General features: G+C 41.7%; 1 protein-coding gene across 4 annotated transcripts in view; it reads left to right on the forward strand.

Annotated features, from left to right (window-relative positions):
• THSD7B (thrombospondin type 1 domain containing 7B) overlaps nucleotides 1-25621 on the forward strand; it is a 310487-nt gene that overhangs the window by 269073 nt on the left and 15793 nt on the right. For all 4 annotated transcript variants that reach the window (XM_064661604.1, XM_064661605.1, XM_064661606.1 and 1 more), the window contains exons 17-21: nucleotides 6878-7011; nucleotides 7718-7871; nucleotides 17270-17411; nucleotides 18798-18913; nucleotides 19998-20115. In XM_064661604.1, coding sequence (XP_064517674.1) covers nucleotides 6878-7011; nucleotides 7718-7871; nucleotides 17270-17411; nucleotides 18798-18913; nucleotides 19998-20115 — 664 coding nt within the window. The remainder of the gene's footprint in view (nucleotides 1-6877; nucleotides 7012-7717; nucleotides 7872-17269; nucleotides 17412-18797; nucleotides 18914-19997; nucleotides 20116-25621) is intronic.

Consider the following 25621-nt stretch of genomic DNA (forward strand, 5'->3'; position numbering starts at 1 on the left):
GATAATCAAGAGAAGCAGAAACTTCAGAGGCTTGATAAGTGTTTTCGCTCTTTTCAGGGAAAGTGATTTTTCAGCAGTTTTTGAAGCAGTGGAGCAGTGGTGAAGGATCTGTTTCTGTAGGGGCTTCCATACTGCCCGCAGAGCAGACACTGGGAATTGATGCAACTTTCTGTCTGTTCTGTCATAATTACTGCCCTGACTCTGAATTCATATTTTGCACTTAAAATAAAATGGATCCCATTCCTTTGCCAGCTACGAAGTTTTAGACAGGTCTAGGTTTTCTTGGTTTAATGCCAGCGAAGGTTTTCGAGAACCTTAGCGAAGGTTGAAATTGATTTTCTTTTTTCCACACCACAGAGGAGGAAAAAATCACAAACTCCTTTGATTTGGGCGTAAATGAAAACTAAAAGTGCTGAATTTGCTCCACGAGTATTTGTGCAGGTATCTGCTAGAGGCATAAAAAATTCAGGAATTCCAATAATTTCAGAAGTCTTACTGCATAATGATCTGTTCAAACTTTTGTGCTGTAAGTAATTTTGAGCAATTTTTTTTCATTTTGGTGGCTATTTGCAGCATCCAAATACCCAAAGACAAGTATTCATCAGTGAAACCACTGCTTTGCAAAATCCAAATTGTTTGCAAATTAATTGTTCGACCAGTTTTAATACTGGTGAGTGGTTAGCATATTTCTGGCAATCTTGATCAATATATAAACTAGCATGAAATAAAATCAATTTTATTTTAAAGAGGACTATTTAATGTTGAAATTTTAATGAGATAATTTCTGTGATGTAGTGTTTGTTAATGTGCAAGTACTTCAGATATACAGTTAATTCAGTAAAGCTTTTAAGTGCATGCTTAGATCTGCCAAATCAAACACGCAGTTAAGTAATTAACAAAGCAAGTACTCAATTTTTAATTCAGTTTTAAAGAATTAAATGATAGAAACTCATTGTTAGAAATTATCTGGTTTGGATTAAACAGAATGTGAAAGCAGTGTTAGTACATTATAAAAGTTATTGAATTAATATATAGGCATCTTACAACCAAAAAAGAGATTTGTGTGAAATAGATGGAGTCAACGTAGAAGTCAAATTTGCAGGTTATTACAATGAATGGGTATTTTTTGGGATGTATTTCCCACCATGCTCTGGATCCATTTGTGTCAGGCTGGTTACAAGGGAGTGCTGGCTGTGGCCCAGGTGTCACCAAGTGGTGGCCATAAGCTCTGAGAAGAGGAGAGATTCCCTTTTGCACTGTGACATCCCACTGCTGCCTCCCCTCCTCTTGCAGCCTGGATATGCAGGGAACATAAAAGTGGGTATGCAAACAGTGTTAAAAGTGAGCAAATTGCTGGCCAGTCTTAGTAGGAGGGGTTTTAAAATCTGCACTTGATTTTCCTTACCATTAAGTCCATTTGCAGACCAGAGCAAGTCAGCTCTCCCACCTAAAAAAAGATCTTTTCTAGCTTTGATGTTACTCAAGGTGGTCTCCACAGTTTAAAAATGGGTTGTTATTTCTTCAGCTCTGGCTGTTTCAGTGTATTAGGTCTAATGTAACCTTGGTATAAGGGCAGCGATGTGAAATGAACTTACGTTAGCGATGAGTTTAGCCCATTTGTATTAGAAATGAATAGCACAGAGGTAGTCCTCAGGGTCTCAGGCACCTGCTACAGTGATCAGTTTGGTTGTTCTAATATAATAAGCAGATATTGACTTAGTTGGAGTGAACACCAAGATTTACTGTCATGAAAGCTAAAATATCGACTGAGGGAAAACCAGAGTCAATATTTATCTTGAGGGACAATAAATCTTGATGTTCACTGAAATATGAAGTCACTGTGATTTTCAGAAGTGTTGGACCTCGTTCTAGCTCATCAGAAAAGCTACCTGAAGTGTAGGTATGAATTTCTTTCAATGAATTGCATCAGTTGAGTAAGTGCACTTGTTTCTATACATCCTTTGCAAGGTCTCTGTTATTCCTGACCTACATTTAGATAAGTTAGAGAACATTGTAAACCACACCAAAGCTCCTTGGTTGTTAGGTATTTGGACTTTTCATTAAAAGGCAAGTATCAGGTATTAAAAGAGAAAATAAATAGATTAATGTTTGTATATCTTGCTGAAGTAACTGTTGACATCAATATTCTTTAGGAAAAGCTTAGGCTTTGCATTGGACTGAATGGTAAATGGCATCTTTTGTTAGGGCAAGCTTTAGCAGTCTGTCTCCTATGTCCTTCTTTCCTTTAATTTACTAAGAAGTGTGCCCATCAACTTGATTTTAGGTTTCAGATGTTAAAGCGCTATTCTAGGGCAGTTGTGTCTACAAAGAGCGATACAGTGGTCCTGTGAAAGTCAGTGGCAAAACTCCCCTTGACTTCAGTCAGGCACTGTTTCACCCCTTGATTCATTGAGCCCAAAACCCAGCATGTAAATGTGAATAAAAATTGGGGAAAGCAGTTAATTTCCTGAACTGCTAAAAGACTGTGTTTATTTCTTGAGGCAGTAAGGGATGGAGCCAGGCTGGCCCCCTGGGTGCTGAGCTCTGCAGCTCCTCACGGGTCAGGCGTTTGCAGCTTCCATCATCTTTCTCCCCCGTGAGCCATGCAGAACAACGGGCCTCTGTGCCTATCACATGGAATTTATTTCATTTCTGCCCTTTAGGAGATGGATTATGGTACTACAGCTCCATACACGTGTTGAGGGGCTCAGTCTGAAGGGGTTTGTAAATGCGCTGTCATAGTGCGTTTGCATAAGTTTGGGGAAGGGTGAGCATTAAGCAGCTTATTTTTAGTGGAACTGTTGTCTTTGTGAAGTGGCATAGCTGGTCAAGAAAATTCTGTATCTGCAGCAGAGATACTGAATGGCAAACATGATATGGGCTGGGAGACTTAGACTGTATGTAATTTGAAGCTTGGATGCACTCTGTGTTACAGCCAGGGATCCATGGGAGCACATCCCAACTCCGTTCCATGCTCAGGCACTTTGGGTCCCTGGGTTGGTGAGGAGTGAGGACACCACATCCCATCCCAGGCTCAGGACAGGGGTGTTCCCATGGACCTAGGAGGTGAGAAGTGAACTTAGGTTGCCCTGATAGGTAGGACCCAAAGAACAGAAAGGCTTAGGCAAAATCCTTTCAAAATGCAAAGTCAAGAGCATCATGTGTCCTCCTTAAGTATCACAGTTTCTAGCAAAACTTAGGAATGAAAGATTTGTTTTGATTTTTTTCCCCAATACAAAAAAAAAAGAGGATTTGGAGGTGATTGAAAACAAATTATGGCAAGCCAGGAGAGAGAAACAGGAGGAAAACGTCCTGTGGAGGAAAGGACCGCATGCCACATCACTGTGATTTTTAAATGCAAAGATGGAGACACAAATTATATTCACAGCTTCCTGAATGCATTTCCACCTGTGGAAATCTTGCATCTCTTTGAGACTCCCATTTAAAAGCTTAACGCTGTCCATTGGTGTCTGTTGTAACTTGTTCTGAAGAAATCTATGCCTCCCAGTGATGTGAGGTGGTTATTTACATCTCCCCAGTGTCCCAGAGGTACTACCAGAGATGGCATTGCTCAGTGCTGATGCAGGGCAGAGGGGAGAGGTTGTTCAGAGGAGAGAGGTGCTGTGTGTCAGGACAAGAACTTAGGAAAACAGGTTGTTTGTAACAGTTACATTTCAGAGTTTTGGTGGTGAGTGTAACCTGGGAATCCTGACCAAAGTGGAAGTACTGAACAGGTCAGCAGCAGAGGTGCTGCAGGGATATGTGGGCCAGTGTTGTGTGACCTTTCTCCTCCAGTGCAGAATGGGATGTCTGTCTGTCTGTCTGTCAGAGGAGGAGGAGAGCTGATGGGACTTCACATGTAATCATAGCAGTTTGACACAGACAGCAGATGAGCAATGCTGTATTAATGGCTTTGTTGTTGTGATCCTGCCTGCTCTTGAAAGAGCTCATTTGAAGTTTCACTTCGTATTATGTGTATTTGTGTCACTGAATATGGGATTTCTGTTTAGATCTCACATGTTTCCTCAGATGGATTTTAGTTAATGTGGCATCCCCTGCCTGCCCAACATCTGGTTTTCCTACATGGGTACATGCTGCAGGAGCTTTTGACCACCAAAACACATTTGTGGTAAATGCCTGATGTTAAACCTCTACTGCTATCCACAGGTGGGCTTTGCTGGTTCAGAGAGGTCTGAGGTTTAACAGATGTTAAGGCAGAGCAATCAGTGGAGATGGTATTCCCAAGCTCTTGACCCTGTCCTGGCTGCAGGCAGCAGGACAAGCACTGAAAGGTTGGCAGTGCTGTGAACCTGCAGGATTCACAACAGCATCCTCTAACTCTGAGGGAAGGTTATTAATTAGAACCAGGAAAAGAATCTTAAATCCCCAAAGCCACTGTTTGTGCTGGCCTGCCCCTGCTGCCCTGCTGTGCTTGTGGAGGGAAGCAGCACCACACCATCAGCTCCTGGCTGCTTCCAACTCTGGCTTTCTCTCCAGAAGTCTAAAGAGCGGGAACAGGCCAACCAGCTCCTAATAAACTTACTAAGTTTTACCATCCTTGACACTACCCAGTGAGGCACCTCCTCCCTGGGCTGCAGGATTCCTGCCCCCAGCAGCCAGCTTTGTCCAAGTTTGGCTCTTTTCTCTCTCTGATTTTGCCTCCCCTCTGTTTCTAGGGAATCACTGATCATGCCTCAAGCACACATTTCGCTCTCACTAATCGCCTCCTGCGGACAGCAGTATGTTTTGTCAGGCAACATAGGCAGGCTGTAGTTTTTCCTTCCCCCTGTGGAGCAAGGAAAGTAATAAATACTCCCTGTCTCTACATCCATCTCCGGGATGGATGTCTGTGGGGAATGCAAAGGCTTCGCAGTGCCTAGAGAGGGATTGCTGTTGTCCCCGGCGTGTGCAGGGATGTGGCTGCAGGATGGTGACTCCCTGGAGGTGACAGGCTGGTGGGGCAGGATAGTGGCTTCACAGTGGGAGAGTGCTTCCTCTGTGTGCTCCTGTGTACAACAGTTAGTGTTAAGGAGCCTGGCTGCGCAGCTAATTAGCAGCACTTGTGGTGCTGCTTACCATATCGAGCGTCTGAGGAGCACTGAGATCTTTCAGAGACCTTTGTGCAGGTCCAGCAGGTGCTCGAAGCACCACACACCCCCTGAGCTCCCTCAAAAGGCTGTGGGTTGACCCCACTCGCTCTGACGGGAAAGTTGTTGCAGCAGATGCCATCACTGAGCATAATTTATCCCTGGTGTAGTAGTGCATGTTTCTATGTGTTATTTGTGCACAGGCCATGAAAAAAGGATTTCACAGAACCATAGAGTGGTTTGGAAATGGACCTTAAAGATCATATTGTTCCAGTCCTCCCAGCATGGGCAGGGACACCTTCCCACTAGTTCAGATTGCTTCAAGCCTCATCCAAGTTTGTAATTTGTTCTTAATAATACGTAGGGAAAGTTGTACTAATTGTACTGCTGCCTTTGCCCCATTTGTTCCCCTCCCCTTCCTCTGCATGGAACATGATACTCTTATTAGTTCGTGTTGTCCTTGCCCTCACCAGTCCCAATTTTGGTTTCCCTCTTTCCTGTCTCTTCTTCTTTGTGTATTTTGCACTTTTCAGCATCTCTTATTCTTCCTTCTCTGCTAAACCTGTGCACAACATGTAAGCAGACCCACTGCTAAGGTAGTTTCTGACATTTTCTGTTCCTGAGGGTTTTTCCTTTGCAAGTTATCTTCCTTTTATTTGATAGGAAGGTGATTTTCTGATGGGATACCAGTTTTGTTTCCAGACTGAAATCTCAATCTCCTTGTCTTCCCACCTCTAAAGTGTTGCAAAGAAAGTTTCTTTATTCTTGTGGCCACAACATGCAAAGTCATAATCCGGTATTTTAAAATGAAGCTGTAAATTATTAAACTTGTGGCTGATTTTCTTTTGAGGGGGTAACTGGGAGAAAGGCTATTGATTTATAGTTATTTTAAACGTGAGAATGAAATGGCTCCACAGCAGCAAGGCAAAAGAGATCTTGGTATGTGGAAGAAGAAATTTTAGGTGCACTGTATTTTTCCAGGGCAGCACATATGCTTCGTACAAAGCAACAGGGAATACTGTATCTTCAAATCAGCTTCTGCAGGCAAGCCAGATTCAAAATAAATAACTTTTATTCATCACTGTAATAGAACTGTTGATGCGTTCATTTATTTAAACCTAAACATCTGCTGAAGTGTTGTATCTCAGTGTGCTACTTTTAACAACCTGAATATCTGGCACCTTTTATCAAGCTTTTGGCTGTATTTTTCTCTCAACATAGATACTATAGTTCAGGTGAATACACTAGTGTGTTTGATTGGGAGATATGTTAGAGATAAGTCACTTGTATGGAAAAAAAGCATTTACAGTTTTTATGTATAAAAATGAAATTTGTGGGATGGATGAAATTTCATTCTCTTATGGTAAATGACTTACAAGGATATGTTAGAACCAAAGGTAAATGAGTGCTGATTTTAAGTTTCTACCTTCTGAAACATGAAAGGATGTGGTACATTCAGTCCTGGTGAATGACATGTGAATAGATTATACTGAGAGCAGGCAGAGCAAATGAAATTGTAATGGAGTTCCTCTTTTGACTGCAGGAAATAGCTGTTATTTATCCTGTTTCCTAAGATGCTGCATGCATACTACTCTTTATTATATACTTAAAAATCCCTTGGCAAGTCAAAAATGAATAAATGAACTTAAAGCCATTACAACACCCTTAGCATAAGGAGTGTAAGCCAGGATATTTTTCAGTGTGCCTTTTGCTGGGCTTGGCTGAGGTGTTTCTGCAGAGGTGCTAACCTGGATGGCTCAGCTGAACAGTTTGGTTCTTTTTCCTGGCAGGTGCACGAGGCAGTCCCATGCTACAGCGAGTGCAATCAGTATTCTTGGGCAGTAGAACCGTGGTCTCCGTGCAAAATCAACAGCGAACAAAATTCCCTCCACTGTGGAGAAGGAATACAAACGAGGAAAGTCAGGTGCGTGAAGACAAAAGCTCAGGTACTCCAGATCAAAAAGAGCTGATATGTACTCGAATAAAGCTGGAATATCTGACCATCTGACAGTGAGTACGTTCCTGAGTCCAGTGTGTTTTGATGAAAAGAAACATGTGTTTATGTGCAATGGTTTACAGGAAAAGCATCTCAGAGCCTTGGTTTTTCAGGAAGACAGCATGATATTTAAATTAGAATTCTTCAACCTAAATGCCATGTATACATAAAGCTCCCTGAGGTGCCTCCATATTCTGATTTGCTAACATTTTCCCCAAGTAATGGCACTGCACGTACCAGAGTGGCATTCATTATTACTGAATATTCATTCCCCAGGCACGGGGAAATGCTTAGTTATTTCCAAATGTTCAGATGTTCCTAGCAGGAGCACAAAGGTTTGTTCTTGCTGGGTGTCATTTTCTGTTTGCTCCTCTGTCAGCCGATCAAAGCTAAAATCCCTCTGTAAGAAGTTTGAAATGTTTCTTTAAAATGTTTATTGTTACTGAAGTCTGTGAGTAACAAAAGCGTGTTGTGCATGTAGCTGTTTTTGATTTGCATTAACATGATTAATTCTGCTTTTTGACCAGCTGCACGTAGCTATTGTCATGTCTGGTGTCCCCTATGGGGTCGAGCAGACTCGTTGATACCCATCACATCCGTGGTACTCTAATGAAAATGTCTGTTTCCTCTGTAGGTGTGTGAGTACTGCTGAGGACCATGGAGGGGAGACTGTGCCCAACGCTCTGTGTAATCAGGCTGAAATCCCAGACACAGTGCAGAAGTGTAGCTTGTACTGTCCCAGTGAGTGTGCAGTGTCTGACTGGGGACAGTGGAGCAGGTGTCCACAGGTAGGCCCTCCTGCTTGTGTCACTGGCGGTGTTCCTCTTTGCTTGTCCTTCAAACATTTCATGGCATAGTTATTTTCTAGGAAAGTAAATTATTTTCTGAGGGATGTCAGGCTTAATGGATCCTGCCATGTGGTTGAATCTGGAGATATTTATATCTCTACAGAGACTGAGCTATAGAAGGTTGGTTAGTGAAACACATAGTTATTACTGTGACAGTTGATTTGACACATCCTTCCCCTTGGTCTACGGGAGAGGGCCCACACAAGCTGAGTGGGTGAAGGGAGCAGTATTCAAGCTGCAATAAGGGCTGTCTCTCTGAGGAAATATTTGCAGGGGACACCTCTGTCAATGATGCACGACTGCCATAACAATTTACTGGTAAACTGTGGTGGTGACACTTCTCTGGACAGGTCTTAGTCCTGAGGGAATAATAGCTCTCCCCTCCCAGCAGACACTATTTCTGTCCAGCGTCTCCTCCTCCTCAAAACCTTGAGGGAAGATTTGAGACAACAGCAGCAGAAGGGCATGGCAGCAAGATGCCTGAACAATTTGTCATGTCATGAAACTTGGTGAATTATGCAGGGATTCAAGCCACTGCCAAGTGCTCTGTGTTTTCCTAAGTGTGCAAGATGGAAAGAAGCTGCAAATTTTGTATTGTGAAACCTCTCTGGCCTCAAAGCATGTGATTTCAAACCTATTGTTTCTCCCTGATAGGTGTTGAAATAGGTGCCGGGTTTAATCTCACAGGGTTTTTTTAACAGACTTACTTGATGTATTTAAGTGACAAACATATATTCATTGCCCCTGTGTTAACAGGGCCATTATTGAAAGTCTGAGTGGTTATTGGACAGGTATTTATACTACTGCTGACACAGGTAATTTCCTTCCATAATATTTTGTGTAGCGTATCAATATACTCGGCAAGAACATGTCAAATAAAATCTTGTGTTTCATTTCCTGCGTTCACCTCCTCCTGAGCAGCATAGCTTTGATGAAGTATAACGCTCTTGCAACCCATACAAATGCTTGGATACCTTTCAAAGTCCCACTGTGGTTGGGCTGTTTCTTTGCCATTGACTTTTTCAGACATAGATTTTCCTCATTTTCGCACGCAGTGAACTAATGCAGATATCCTTGAGGCCATTGGGTGTATTTCAGGTGCCTTGGTGACAGATCAAGCAGAAGAACTGCTTGAAGCTTTAAGCACCCTGGTATCCTTAAGACACCAAGAATTTTTGCCTGGAGGCTCCTTTTTGCCAGTGGTGAAGCCTCCGTAGCCCACAGAAGCAGGAAAGGGAAGCCCAGAGCTCATGGGCTGCACTCCATCAGGCAGCACAGCTCTTGGCAGGCACAGAGCCTCATGCCACAGTCCCTGTGTCTCCTTGTGCATCCTTTTGCCACGGTGGATGTTAATTCATAAATGTGAGGGCATCTGCATGCCAATGCAATTAACTGAACAATATGTTTTCACAAGCTGTTCTGCAATGCTTTGTTGTGAAACTGAGATGACTGTGTGCCGACGGAGCATGTGTTTCAATAGTGCTGTCCAGATACGAGGCAATAAACAGCTTGAAGTTTTATGGGCAGATAAAACCCTCCCTTTGATGAGTTTACAGCAGTGCTGTCTCCCTTTTACAGCTACTCTGGCTGTTTGTGTTTGGTTTTAAGAGAGAACCACACAACACGGTCCCTCCCAGGCTGCACATGCTCAGCATCTCCAAGGCAAGCGCTGGGCTTTGCTGTCAGTGGAGAGTGACTGTGCTGTGCCAGTGGTGTGTCTTTGGTACGTGTGGGGCCAGAGGTGTGATGGGGCAGGGATTGAGGGAATGATGGTGACCAGGAGGGAAGGACTGACAGCATTAGGGTGATTAATGGAACCCTCATCTCCTGAGTCACCACCAGGAAAGGTGGTCATTGAGAATGGCCATGAGCCAGTGGATGTGGGCAATGGAGTTACAGAGCCAGTGGAGCCTATGGAGGATCCCGTTCCATCTGTAAGGCAAGAGCTACCTGTGGTCAGCTGAGTAGCTCCACTGGTTGCAAGTGAGAGCTTGGATCTGGACCACGCATGGAGAACTACAAATAGACACCCAAATACATACAGACACCCAAGTATAGGAGTCTGTACCTGCAGCTGCATCTCATATTAAGTCTTTTGGTCAGATCTACTGGGCCTTCAGTCTTCCTTCACATGTCTTCCCACAGAGCTCAAAATACACGCCAGTAAGGTTGTATGCACAGAACCTCTTGCTCATTAGGGTATCTACTTAATTGCATATTATACCATAGCTGGTATAATCATGCATGGTTTCTGATTCATGCCAAACTGTGAGGAAATGCCTGTCTTCTGAGGATGTATAAAATGCTTTTTGAATATTCACCAAAAACATGTTTTCTAAGTATGACTCCTTTCTCTTCCCCAACTAGTCCAAAAAATTTGAAAGATCACATCATATTGCAATGAAAAAGCAAAACTGTAAATCCTGGCTGCTCTTTCTCAAGTGCATTTGCATTTCATACCAAAATAGTTGGCACTCCTCTAGTCATACCACTCTCATGAGGCAGCTGCCAAAGACCATTCCAGGATATCTTCCTCTAGCTCTGGTTGTGTTTGGCTTGCTGGAGATAAAGAGGATTTATGAAACTTGACAAATTCTAGTTTGTAAGAAATGAACAATCACAATTTCAGCCTCATGTTTGCCTGAGGAGTTCTTTGATTTGAGATATTTACCGAAGATCTTGCTCAGGTGAGAATTCTTTTCCAGCCGCTTTGGTGTTCTGCTCATGTTTTATAGTGTTGATAATAAATTCATCCTGATAGCAGAATAACTAACTCTTATCAGCTGAATATAAAAAAGCCTTTTAGATTATCCGTTGTACCTTTTGTCAATATGTCATTGTACTCTGGATACTTCTAGGGTATTACTCGGTTTTTATCTTGTAGCAATATTCTTCCCATGTGAATTTTCCACTTTCAGGATGGTAAATGATCTTGAATCATGTTGAGATCAATGAGTCATAAAGGTGGTGACTGCTTTGTCAATGGAAAGTATTTTCTTCAATACTTTTTTGTCTAAAACATTGTATTTGCTCTACCTTTTTTCGGTGCATTTCCCCTTTACTTTTAAATATTTGTGTTCTTTTATAATTTCAGATGCTCCCACAATTCTTTTATGTGTATTTTCCAACTGAATTCCAATTTTCACATCTTGATTATGGTGCTATTTAACACTGCTACATAAAGGTAAATGTTAATATTTCATCTAATGGCTGTGACCCAGAAATGCAGCTGAAATACAATACCTCAAGGTTTGAGGTGTTTGTCTCTGTACTGGACTCAAACTTTGAGGTTTTGTCTCTGTACTGGATTCAAGAAACTCATAGTTACTGATTTAAAGCTGCCCTGTTATTTTCACTATCTCTATTGCGAGAAGTAAATTCAAAACGGTTTTCCCTCTTGTTGAAGACTGTTTTTAGGCTCATAAAGTTTTCTTTCTTGTCACTAGGTAACGTCCATGTAACTTAAATATCAAGCCTTTAAAACCATTTAAAATAACAATTTGAAGCTAGCTGGTTAAAAAAAAAAATCATAGGCAAATTAGGTTGACTTGCATTTTGCTTCAGAGATTTCTTATTTGTTCCAGGGACAATAGCGTGTTCAGTCAGACACCATCACTTGATTGCTCAAAGACCCAGCTAAACAATCTGGAAACTGAAATCCTATCATCTCTGTTACATATTCAGTGATGGAATAACACACACTTCCTGCGGCGTCTCGACTTTGTGTTCATCTGACTTGGAGATGTAATTAATTGACTTCAATTGAATTCATCAAAGCATTCTTAAAAAGAGTTAATATGCGAGTGGTGCTACAAGTCCCTGAAATAATTACCTCAAATCTATTTTGTTAGCTCTCTGTTGGGTGGATGGCTGTCGCAGCCCCCATTGGATCGGAGTGGCCTCCTTGCTTGCCTCAGCTGTTGGCATTTCTAGCAGCTAATTCCAAGAGCTCTGAAATTAGTTAATTATAGGAGGTTGCATGTCTAGTGAGTGAGAACAGCTGTCTCCGTTTCAGCGAGCATTTTCCTCTTGGATCAATAGCGATGTACCACGCTCAGGACTTGCCACAATTGAGTTATTATTCCCTCGAATCCGTGGGGGGGAGTGTGATATTGCCACAACTGATCGGATTAGAAGTGTCACCAAGCAGTGCAGCCAACTCTGAGGCTTGCAGTGGCTTTCATCATGGATGCAAGTCGGAGTGGCTACAGTTTGGAAATGCCAGCTGGAAGGGAAATTGTGGGTTCATGTAGACATTAGGGCTCTGCACGTTACCGAAGTCTTCATCACAGCTGGTACCTGTGCACAGAATCACAGAATGAGCAAGGTTGGAAGGGACCACTGGAGGTCATCTAGTCCAACTCTCTGCTCCAGCAGGGTTCCCTTGAGCACATTACTCAGTACTGTGTTCAGACGGCTTTTGAGTATCTCCAGAGGAGACTCACCAACCTCTCTGGGTTTGGCACGTAAGTTTGGCAGAGCACTTGCAGTGTGGAGGCTGGACTGAAGAGTGAGGCTTGCACAGAGTTGTGTTTCTAGCCCAGGAGATAATTTGTTCAGGTCAAGCATGAGAACTATGCTGGTCCAAGGCTTTTTGGAAGAACACGTACTACTCCTTAGCATAGCTGTCACTTGGATTTTTTTGTATAGCTTTCCAAAAAGTTGGTAACTGCTGTATTTTTTATATTTGTTGGTTTATTTTTATTCATCTTCATTAGCAATCATTCTTTAAAAAGCAGTGGTTCTATGTGGAGGCAGGTAAAGTTTCAGAACCTAGGTCTGTCTGAAAAAGAAAATTTATGTAAATGTATTCTCATTTCAGAGGATTGCTTGTGTTATTGTGAATGGCTTGTTAAATTGTTACAAAACATCCACACTGGCATGAACAATATAATGGTTCATTGCTCTGTTAAAAATAGTCAAATACTGTTGATGCCTTGCACATGCCTTATTTCAAGATTGTATGTTTTCTTATGAATAGCCTGTTAAAAATAATGCAGCCAGCTATTTATAGCTCAGGATGCATTATACAAGCTGCTTGATAAATTAAACAGCTTAAAGGGCCCTCTAATGGGTTACAGCCTTTGTGCTGTACAATTATGATGTTTATGAAAGCCTAGATCAATGGACAGCTTTTAAAATCCATCACAAAGAAGGTCTAATTGTGTATACTAATGTGTGATGTGTTAACAGCTCTTGCACTGGAACTTAGCATTCATAACCTTGCAGGTTTATTTTATTTAATACCCTTCTCTCCCAGAACAAACTTTCAGTGCTTTATCTGTTCCATTATTGCCTGGAGGGAAGGCTGGGTACATCCTTTGTGTATGGTTTTGTCGCTCACTTTTTATGTTGGCTTAAAATAGTGACAGGTGCTCATGGTAAAAAACTGGGGTTGGCTAGAAGAAATATTAAAAAATGCAGTAGTCAATAGTGCCAGGAATTCCTCCACAGAATCAAGATGATGGCTGTTATAATTTCTAAATGGTCCTTTGAGAAAAACTCTGCTTTATTCCTGCCTTAACATTTTATGTGCGTCTCATTGCTTCAAAATATTTGTGTCTGTAGTGGTTTATATAATCTGGCCTATAGGTTCCTGGCTCTAGCTCAACATTTTCATACTTCATGGAAAAGAATAATGGAAATGGTGAGATTTAATTCTATAAAGTAGGCTGGGACAGTGTAGTCGTACCCATAAAGAAACTTACTGTGTCTGTGTATGACATCCTACTGCTGTAGGCTATTAATTTACCACTTGAGATAGGTCCCCATTATTATTGCCATCCAGAAATTAATTGCATTCCTATCACCAATTCTAGAGTATGCATATGCCAGAATCACACAAGCTGTTGTCATTAAGAAGGAATCTGGACAAACAACATAGTCTGTAAAACTTAACAGGCAAACTGCTCTGACACTTAACCCTGAGGGAGCATGGAGTTCTCCAGGCCTCTGGCCTTCTACCTCTGTGCATCACAGCTACCTTTATTTCATAGTACTTGTTTCCTCTCCTATATTTATGGCCAGTTAGTACTCATATTCGTTGTCTTTCTTTGATCCATAAATCTTTATTTCTAGTCTAAGTGGTGTTATTTCCTGCCCGTTTTCCTCTTTCCTTGTGCTTCCACTGTAGAAATATTGGCTAATGCTGAGCACAAACCAGTTGTGATAGCCTTACGGGAGGCAATGGCTGACTTAATGTAAAATATAATTAAAAAAGCTTCATCTGTCATCAGTGAAAGCAGTAGTTGCTAATAGAGCAGTAGGAAGTAAAATAATGTCTTTGGAAGTATAGCATCCACTCAGTGGGAAGAGAGGAGTTGTAAATGAAGATACTCAGTAAAGCATTGTTGAATCACAGTGGGTTTTATTTATTTAAAAAAAACCCAAAATTGTAGCTTCATATATGCATTCAATTAGAATCTTGGATTCCTAGGGCAGATCAAGTCTTGATCCGTGTATCTGAATGGCACCTTCACTATTTTGTATGGAAGATTAGTTGAATAGTCAGATTTGTTCTGCCATTTTCTTCATTTGTGAGAATATTCAGAATCAACACCTTCTGTTTTTTTTACCCAAATCTTAATTAATTCTGTGATAATTTCTTACTTTAAGTACTCAAGGAATATTTCTTTCATTTGCTGCCTTTTCTATAAATTACTGCCTACCATTCCCATCCTACCTCCTAAACATGTAAATTGCCATTGATGGTGTTTGGTTTTGCTCTCAGAACCTGGTAAGATCCAAATTCAGGACTAGACATGCACCCTTGGTAGTGATGGCAGTGGTGACAATGGTGACATAATATCTTCCTCCTGCTGTGCGGATTACACACATCCCTTCATTATTGCTTGTTAATACCCTCAGCATCTCCCCGCTGGAATCAATCCCTCTTCTTTAACTTTCACTGTTCACATCCCCTAATGACTCTGAGTCTGCCAAGCCATTTCTCAACCTTTGCCATGTTGTAAACACTTAATTTTTTTCCAGCCTGGGTTTCTGGAGGGGTCCTGCAGGAGTTGTGCACCCAAGCCCGTTGAGATTCCAGGGTAGCTGGATATTCAGCTTCCTCCCTTGCTCCTTTGAAAATCCCAGCTTTCATCTTTTTTTTTTTTGCAAGTCATTCCTTCCTGCTGCTTACTCAGTTCCATGTATATTTGGCTCAATTTTTTACATAGTTAACTTGAAAGAGTAAGGCCAGAAAATCAATTATAAAACTAATTTGACTTCTCAATTGACGTTAAGAGAAATTCGACAAATAATATTACAGGATATTAGTTACAGTTTGCCGACTTTGAATTTTTGCATGTTTCCTGTGTACTCAGCTTGATTAAATGAACGCTTTTCCTACAGAGATTCCTTATTATTCCAAACTGGTAAAAGTGAGGAGCTTATCACATCAGCTCTGGCTTCTGAACACTGTGGCTCATCAGTGCAGTGAGAATTCAGGCTTCAGAGCGGCAGTAAACCAGTTGTTTGTTTGGATCCTGGCAAACACCAGATAGATTTTGACCTGCAGACTGATCTGCTGCCCACCAGGAGGATATCTGAGAGGGAAAACAGTCCTGCCAGCCAGGAAATCTGGGGGGCTCTATGACAGCACTGTGCTGCATCAATGCCCTGTAATCGAGCACAACAGGGGGCATGCTACACAGGGGAAAAATACTATTTTATTAAAAGAGTTTTCTTATCTACAAATGATGCATATTTTCTGTCTGCAGGTTCTCATTTTGAAGGGAGCAAAAACAGGTATTTCTGAGTTGGCACAGGCAACTTCTATCACAGCATCCATTGATTTTTCTTTTTCCCTTTGGTAGCATAATTCAGAGAAACATTAATTAGGAGTAGCCACTGAGATACCCGCTTTGATTTTTTTCTTACTCATTTTGGTTTATTGGCAAATCATTTAAGTTATTAGTGTTAGTTGTGAGGATGAACAATCAGATTAGTTGAGAAAAAGGCAGTAAACTATTGGTAAACACTTAGCATATGTTTAATTTCCAGATAATTAGAAACAATCGGGTATTTTAGCTGACCATGGGTATTCAAATGAGATTACCAATTTAAAATGATTTGACAAGATGTGTGTCAGCAACAAGAATATAATAGAGTTTCTTTCACATAATGTAAGCATAAGGAAAATAGGCCCTGGCAATGTATTGTAAGACTGAACCAAACTTTTTTCCTATTTTTCCTGATATTTCTTCTGTTCAGTTATGCTATGATCTGTGCAACTAATCCAGGTTTACAGCAATCTGAGAATTAATTTCTGCTGCAAGGCCATTACATTTCCCTTTAATATTCAGAATACGGGAATTATCCACACTTTCACCAGTGCAGGGTTCAGTGTTTGCAGGCAGTTTGTTGCATGATAATAAGCCCATGGTTTTAAGCTGTTAGTTATTTTTTTGTAATTAAAGTACTCTATAGAAAAATCATGTTTTAAATCCCCAAGCATTTATGACAATGTATTTCTAAATGCGTTGTTTGGGTTTTTTTCCCTGCTGTTCCTGAACAAGCCAAATGAGAAACTGTTAGGAATTAAATAGGTCATCTTGTCCAATAAATGGCTGTGAATACCTTTAATAGGGATTTATTTCCATTAGATTTCCTGGGACCATGTCCATGCACCCATTCATACTGTACTATAAACAGCCCCATGCCATACTAAGAGAGGTTTGAGGGCTGCTAAAACCCAACAGTTTTCATGTGTGTGATGCACAGACATAAATGGAAACCTGCCTCATTAGGTTCATATTCCCGTGAAAATATAAACAAGCAAATCCTGGTTTGTAGGGAGTCGGACATCAGTATTGGTATCACATACTTTGAAAAGTCTTGTTGTCAGAATCATAACTGATATGCAGTTGCAAATCTCCTTCCTGGAAATGAAAGCTTTGCTGTAATATCAGTTATTACTTAAAAATGCCTTAATTGTACCAGAAATCCTATCCCAATATTCAGTACTATGTCATTTTACTAGAAGTCTTGGAAAGCGGTGCAAAGTAGGGCACAGCAAAATGGCACAGTCTTTATCCTATTGTCCCCAGTGATCCTAAAAACATGGAAACAAAGGATACAAAAACCATGGAAATAAGTAGTATAAGAGTGCCTAAAGTAGCCAAATCGGGGTTGATAAAATATGACTTTTAGTAATATTGGGTTCCTAACATTAAACTGCGTTTCTTTCCCTTCATATGCTTTTAAGTGTTGCTGGAACAGGAGTGGGATTGTGTCATACCTCGATGTGGCTGTGGAGCTGCATGTAACAACCCTGGGCTGTTGGTGTCTGTGTGATTTACTGGAGTCTCTGTACTGTCCATCCCTTTTGCATGCAGGTGTGTGATCCCAACATTATGCAAACCCGAACTCGACAAGTGCTGAGGTCTTCTGTCAGTTCAAAGCCCTGCCCTGAAGATTCACAAATGAAGCCATGTATTCTTAACCAAAATTGCTTCCAATATCAGTACAACCTTACAGGTAGGTGCAACTTTCAAATATACCCTTACTTTGTGTTTTTAGTTATATTTACTTGTGGCATTGGTTAAAGCCTTGACTTTAAAAGAGCTACATGTAGACATCATTGCTTTCAATAACGTTAATTACTTACCTACATTTTTATAGGTTACTGGACAAATGCCCAATTTTTGTATTTAAGTTGTCATTGCAGGTGCCCTGGAAGTAAAGCATATTAAATAAGATTTTCAGTGGGTTATCAACAGAATTGATTAAACCAATAATACCAACAGAAGTCTCTGCTTTGAAGGCAATATGGGTTATATGGGTGAGCACAGGATATTCAGAGCAAAATGCATTATTTAGGACCTTAGAAGCAATTGGATCTGCTGCAAACAAACTAACAAAACAAAACAAAACAGGAAAAATTCCTTTTGTTTTGACCAGCTCAAATAAATGAGAAAGACATAGAGAGGAGAGATTAAGAGAAGTTTGGGGGCTGGTGGGAAGGGAGAACAAAGCAAGATAAAATATCTGAATATAAACTCAGCCTGTTTGTAATAAAAGCCCTAGAAACACAGGCAGCAGGACGATGCCTTTTTTATCATCACATTTCAGAAATGCAGAACATTTATGTGTTCATGTTTATCAGAGGTAGAAGACACAAAGTAATAGGTTTTCTTCTCATCCTTCTTATTTATTGGTGGTGTATGGAAATTTTAGTGGCTTGTGCTGGGCTTTTTGTTTATTTTAAATGATGTTTTAAAGCTTATTTCAGTTTAGTTGTATTCCGACCAGCATAATTTCAGACACGTAATAAGATATTAATTTTCTTCCGCTAGAAATACTGTTTTTATTTCATGAGTATTAGAGTTTAGTTTTAAGTAATGGATTGCTTTGCCTTGAGACAAAAACAGGTTAAACCAGAGTTCCCCTTCAGAAATTTCCCCAGCTCCTTTATCAAAGTTAAATTTTGCTTCAGACAATACAGTCTTGTAAGTGTGCCAACTGGATTGAAGTGATACCCTTTATCAGCGTTCAGCATGTGCGCTCGGATGTACCGGTTTCGTAAGGGGATACGATAACGGAGTGCAAAGTGAGTGGTATCTCCTCTGAGACTTGCCTGGTTTTAAGAACAACATCTTTTTGTGAGGATTGTTCTTTGGTTTGGGATGCCCTGACTTGGGGAAGTGCTGCCTTAGGTAAAGCCACTTGTTCAATGCTTCAAAACCAGGCTGGACGGGGCTTTGAGAAACCTGGTCTAGTGGAAGGTGTCTCTGCCCGCAGCAGGGGGGGTGGAACGAGATGACCTTTAAGGTCCCTTCCAACCCAAACCATTCTGTGATTTGTGATTCTGTGTTGAGTGAAAAGGTGACCTGCAGCAGTGCACCCTTTGCTTTGTGTCTGCAGGCTGGAGCGGGTGCCAGCTGGGTGCCAATGCCTCGTGTGGACATGGGGAGCGGCGCCGACTCCTGAGCTGCCAGCGCAGTGATGGAGCCACCGTCAGCATGCAGCTCTGCCAGAGGGTGAGGAGGGCTGGGAAACATCCAGAGGCTCACGTGCTTCCAGAAAGCTGGTGGTGCCTTCTGATCCACACCAAGACATCATCCATAAATGGTGGAAAAGTTGTGTTCATTGCTGGGGGCGTAGCCGCTGGGTGCTCTGGGGGACAGAGGCATCTGCGGGGTGTTGGAGTGGGTGGTGTCACCCCTTGACTTGAATGTATGTGGCATGGCTACCAACCCTGCACTATTCCAGTGGCTTCAAGGAAGCTGGTGACTAGGGAGATTGTGTCCTACTATGAGAAGTTTGAGGTTGTCCTTTTGGAATAAGACCCAAGGATTGAGGGATGCTGTCATAGTTTAAGCCCAGTCAGCAATCAAGCCCCAAACAGCCACTTTCTCACTCCCCAACAGCGAGATCAGGGAGAGGATGGAAGGGTACAAGCTGGAGAACTTGTGGGTTGAGATAAAGACAGTTTAATAGGAAAAGCAAAAGCTGCACACCTAAGCAAAGTAAAACAGAATTAATTCACTGCTTCCCATGGGCAGGGAGGTGTTCCTCCAGGACAGCAAGGCTCCATCACTATGGTTGCTTGGGAGGACAAACAGCATCACTCCAAATATCCCCCTTTCTTCCTTCTTTCCCCCAGCTTTATATACTGAGCATGTTATCATATGGTAGGGAATATCCCTTTGGTCAGTTGGAGTGACCTGTCCTGGCTTTATCTCCTCCCAACCTCCCGTTGCACCCCCAGCCCCAGCATGACAGTATAAAAATCAGAAAAGGCCTTTGCTCCATGTGAGGCCTGCTCAGCAATAACAAAAACATCTCTATTATCATCACTGTATTCAGCACAAATCCAAAATGCAGCCCCATACCAGCCACTGGGAAGAAAATTAACTCTACCCCAGCCAAAATCATCAGAGATGCTTAGACGTGAAATGCTTCAACACTGAAACTGCTTTCACTCGTTGCACCCTTGGGAAAGGTCCTCGATGCTGGTGTCCTGCTGGAGTCGCTGCCAATTTTTGTTTGGGTGCTTGGCTGTGGGAGGAGGTGGCTGGGGCCCGGGGAAGCTGATGCCTGTGTTTCCTTGTCACCTCACAGCTCCGCCTGGAGAAGCCCGTGCAGACGAGCAGCCGGTGTGTGGTGGGGTGCGCGGTGGACTGCCAGCTCTCCCCATGGTCGGCCTGGTCCCAGTGCTCCCACACGTGTGGCTCTGGTGGTGAGTCCCTGCCTGTCCTCCTCCCCCCCACATCTCAGCAACGCAACACAAAAAGTGCCCCCAACCCCAGGTGGGCTCAGACAATCCTTGAGGAGGGGTACAGAGCTCAGGGATAGCCCCAAATCACACTGAATTTGTTAGAGGTGATCTTGGACACTCTCAGGGTCCTGAGGTCTTGGGTGTTTTGTACAAAGCAGGCTATTTCCAAAGTACTCTAAAGTGAAAAATGCAATTTAGGAAGCAAGTAGTCAGATGCCTAGAGGATTATTTATTAATTAATTCAAACTCTCAGAATTCAGTCATAGCAAACATTAACCCCTAAGACAGGGAGTATGTAAAGCTACCAAAGAGCTGAGGAGTGTTACAGTAATCTTGAGAGATAAATAAACAGGAACCCTCTGGTGAAATAACTTTTAGTCTCATAATTGGATCCCATTGAAGAAAATACACAAAAACTATTTGTCATCATTTAATACATGCCTCTGTCTCCATCCTGTATCCACAGGTCCCTTAATACTTGTGTGACCCCAGTAACTTCAACAAGATTTTCTGTAGCCAATAATGCTCACCAGCATACAAAAAGTGAAAGGATTAGGACCTTTTTCAACTTATAGGATGTAAAAAACCCTTTGAGTATTGACATGAGGAAATGCATTGAAGGTTTTATTCAAAGTAAGCTTGAGACATTATTTCCCAGGCTTCTGATGTGCATTAGATGTACAGCTAATGATCTTTAAGATTCAAGAGCCATAATGTATATTTGAATCAAATTCACTTAAGGTCAAAAAGAAAAAAGCTCTTAACTTCCATAAAGTGACTCCTTCAGATGGATTCTGGAGATCAAAGCATGTTACAGAAAAAGCTTAATATTAGGATTAGTGCTGTTCTTCCTTTGCTGAGCTTTTAGCCCATTTGTGAAGTAGTGCTTTCTTAACAGAAATGAATAATTCATGGACAGTGTTTTAACAACAACACACTGGGAGTACTATTAATTCCAAATTTTATTTTTTCTTCAACATCCATTTTGGAGTGTTAATGCTCATGTTGCTGAATAAACTTAAATTAATTTTTTGAGTGTTCAATCACTTGCTAAATTAAACAAAGTATAGTGCAAAAGCAGGTTGTAACTTTTTTATGATTTTTAACACACTCGAGGAGCTAAAACTCTATATAATGCCTGAAGGCTTTTTCATCCTGAGCTCTTATATTGCATAGTTTGAAAAAGGATGTGCTTGAGTGAAGGTAGGTCTTGTATTGTGTCCCTGATCCTGAAATGATTGTGCCAATTCTAAAGACTGGTTAAAGAGCTGGTGGCTACCAATGCATGCAAGGAGTTACTTCATGTCCTAAATCAGAGGAAAGCTGGAAACATCATTCCCTGCCAAAGCAGACCTTCCAGCCAGTGTCCCCAAGTGTCCTGGCTGCAGGTGCCAAACCGCACTAAGGCTGCTTGAACCACACAGTCAAGCCCAAGCTCAGCTCAGTTTACGGGTCATCTCCTGGTCTTCAAAGATCATGACTCTGTTATGTTGCTGGCTAGAGAGCTGTCTTGTATAGACAGATACTATTCCTGTAGTTTTACATGGATTTTAAAGCTGGAGATACTGTTTTGTGAACCTATGGCAGCTGAGCAGTTGGGAAAACTGTCCTAAAAACTGTATCATAAAGAAGCCAAGTTTTGCTCGTCCTTCTCTGCCATTTGAATAGCTTTGCAGGGACCCAAGAGTCTTCTGAAACTCATGCCAAAGCATCGGTGAAACAGAAGTACTTTGCATCCAAGTTATTCCAGCACATGGTTTATTTTCCTGCATCCTCAGTCCTGATTTGGCTTTTGCTGCAGCAGCCCTAAGGTGTGGAGCTACCCTGATATCAAACATATATGGTGGATGGACCTTGGCACCAGTCCTGTGGCCATGGCCCTTGTGTGGTTCCAGCAGCCCAAACACCATCATTTCAGCTTCCTCACTGAGTTCCAGTTGGTTATAAATACTACTTGATGATGGCATTAACAGAGAAGACATTAATTATGCACTTATCTGTACGTGGTGCTTCACACATGAATACAGTGAGAGTTTCCTACCGAAAAGTTCATGGACAGCGACACCTTTGAAGTCATCATGAGCTTCTCACAGGCATTTATGTGAATAGGATGAAGCATCAAATTAGACAGGAAAAAACAAAGGATGACAATAAATGAGCTGTGGGAATTAGCTGTAGTAAACACTCATACTGCTTCCCTTTGCCAGTAAGTAATTGCCCACTCTTTGGTACAGCTGAAATAAAGGACTTAGATGCTTGGTATTCAGAAATAATTCACAGCAAGTTGAACACACCATTACTGGATCTACTCACAACAATATGTTGCTTTTCTGTCTTTTCTTGGAGAGTGTGTGAAGGGCCTGCAGAAGCACCATCAAGGACTTCAAAGAGAAACATAATTTAAATACGATTCAGATCAAAATTTAATGTTGCTGGATTTGCGTTTTCACGTGTTTTTTTTACTCTAGCGTTGTTGCTAACGTTTTTATTCTGTCCATCTCTTCCAGTAACAGTTTGCTGTGATATATTTTAATGGATGGCTCTTTTTCTTGTGCAGGTTTTATTTTGTGGAGTAGTGCATTTAAACATGAAGTGGTGCTGCTGTGCATGTGGCACTGACATCTAGTACAGTTCTGGTACACAGCAGCCAAAGGCGAATATATTGATTTTTATAAATGATGATGAGTAAAGTAGATCTCTCTTTCCTGCCTGTGCTGAGCCTACGGAGATGTGTAATGGATATTTGCCTGTTGCAGCTGTAGTTCTGGGCAGCATCTGTTCAGGATGCTGGCTAGGGCTTTAGGCTGACATTGGGTTACATGTAAGGGTCCCTCATATCAGTTGCTGTACTGCTATGAAAAGATGTATAGTACTGCCTTAATGGATGAGGCTTTCATGGCCTGAATCAAAGTTACTTGGAAGGATGTTTGGTAAAGCTAATCCCCAGCAAATTGAATTTCCTTTGTTAAGGCAAATAAATACATGAGGATGCTGAATTTTTCTATGTAAATGTTTTCCAATCCCATATGGTTTCTCCCAAGTTCTCTAACAGGAGGACTGAATTTATAAAACCCCCTAAACCTGTGCTTTTCCACTTGCAAAGCTGACTTTATCAGATGAATTGTGAGATTTACCTGAGTTACTCTGAGGCACATTGCTGTGCCTTGCTCAGTCCTCAGAGCCCAGAAGAGACACAGCGGGTTGCAGGGATGTGCATCCCAACACCAGACTGACCTGTGGGACAGAAAGGAGGGGGAACAAGGATGTGCACAGCTGAAAGATTTGGTGGTTATATTCTTCCCTGATTCATCACCAGTTTGGTAAAACATTTGTGGTGTTGCCTTCTGAAGAAGAACTTTTTGTGATGCTTTCTTGCTTGCTACTCAAACTTGGCAGGGTCCAGTCTGACAGCGGTGGGAAAAGCTGCTGGAAGAGGGGCCACCAAGAGCTCTTCCTGAACTGTGGATGCTCCAGTGCCTCCTGGAGGGACTGGCAGTGGGAAGTGGATGAAAAGCCCTGTTTATTACCTTGTGACTGGACCTAACCCGACTTCCAGGGCTTATTTAAGTAACTTGATCCCCAGTCTGTTCTCAGAGTTTCTTGGTAGAGCTGTATTTTCTGTGCTCTGCCCACAGTCATCAAACTGGTTACAACATGTTAGTCGTTTTGACTGGGGTGAACTGTAGCAGGAATTTTAATCAACTTGGTTTCAGCCATGACACATCACTTTGTGTGGATAAAAGCAAGGAATGGCAAGATTTTTTTGGGGGGTAAAAAAATCTCATTATCCTGATCTGAAAATATGATCCTATGTATCTGAGATGAAATTCTGGCTGCGGACACAAAACAGAATTTTAAGAGACCAGCATCAACAAGACCAGCCTCTTTCAAAATCAAGCAAATGAAGAAATACTAATTTTCAATTTTCAGCCCACTTTCTGTCTTAATTTTTGTATCATTTAATACTGCAGAGCAGAGGAATCAGAGATGTGGCCAATACATTGGGAAATTAAAGAAAAATTCAGTGGGAATTAGACACAACTAAGATTGCTTCAACTTGCAGAGTTTGTATGGGAAGAAAATTAATTTCAGATGCAGTAAGATTCTCTTCTGCATAGGCAGCAAAAGATAAGGTATTTAAAAAGAAAAACCAGGGAGTTTTTCTGCTACTTGAGTGGTAATCGAGCACCTAGATACTGTTTGTGGAGTGGAAAAAGAAATCAGAGCTTTAAGAAACTCACTGCAGTCATTGTGCAAAGAAACGTTTCAATGAAATGTCTTTCTTCAGTGATTTATTCACAGTGTAAAAAGAAAGTGATAGACTAAATGAGTCAAGCCCCAGCTGACCATTGGGACTGTAGTGAAGTTTCAATAGTTTGGTTAACCAACTGCAAGAAACCAAAATGGAAATAAATACAGAAAGGCTGTTAATTCCTCTTAAAAGAAAAATAGTGTTCTCTATTGAATGATCTTCCCATTTACATTTTGCTAGAAACATGTTAAACAGAGTGTACGAAAGGAAATTATTTTGTTAATTAAAATAGCTTGATGAATGCTTCAGGCTTTCAAGTCCCTCCTAAGGAAATTGGATCTTTTAATCTTAGGAGGCCTCCTTTTCCATAGCTCCATGTGGGAAGGTGGTGCCTGGCAGGGCTGCAAAGCTGCCTGGCCGGAGGAGCTGCATGTCCCAGGGTGTCCCTAGAACCCTGCAGCCATGGGCTGCCCACCATTCCCAAAGAGCCTTTTTTCCATGGCTCACCAGTCCTCAGCATTCAGCATTAGGAAGAATTTGGCAAATTTGGTGTCTGGCTGGAGGGGAAGGAACAGCTAATTTTGGCCTGTTGGGCCAGGGAGGCTTGCTGTGAGATTCATCAACAGCAGGCTGGGATGTTTCTCTTCCCTTGCTCTGACTCCCCAGTGAACTGCAGGAGTTTCTTTCCTTTCCTCTCAGCTGGTAGAATTTTTTCCACCTTCTAATGTGTCTGATTCCATGACAGCTGAATGCACAGTCATGTGGATAAGAGCTTTTATCATCACTTCTGTTACAAACTCCCCAGGTCTAGGGAATTAGAATTGGAAAAGGAAGAAGTCTTAAAATTGGTTTAAATGGGTTTAAAAATGGAATTCAATGGGTCAGAGCAAGGGAATAGCATTGTAAAGGTAAGATAGCTTGCTAAGGTATCCCATCAGTACCTTTATCAGGTGTGTCTGCTTTTCATTTTTATTTACTAAAATGTTTTGGAAACTCTGCTCTTTAGGTGGTGCCAATGACAGTTATTAGAGATGTGCCTTACACCTGCAATATTTTTAATTAAAAAGGATGTGCATAAATAGCTGGGAGAAGGATCTGGCTGGATATTGCAGCCTTCCCGTTTTGCAGGGTGTTTGCTCCCCCTACACTCCCCTCTGCTCACAAAAGCAGCTGAAGGGCTGTGATCCCAATGAGAGAGCTCCACCACAACACCTT

This window comes from Pseudopipra pipra, chromosome 7, assembly GCF_036250125.1.
Source record: "Pseudopipra pipra isolate bDixPip1 chromosome 7, bDixPip1.hap1, whole genome shotgun sequence".
NCBI classification, from domain to species: Eukaryota; Metazoa; Chordata; class Aves; order Passeriformes; family Pipridae; genus Pseudopipra; species Pseudopipra pipra.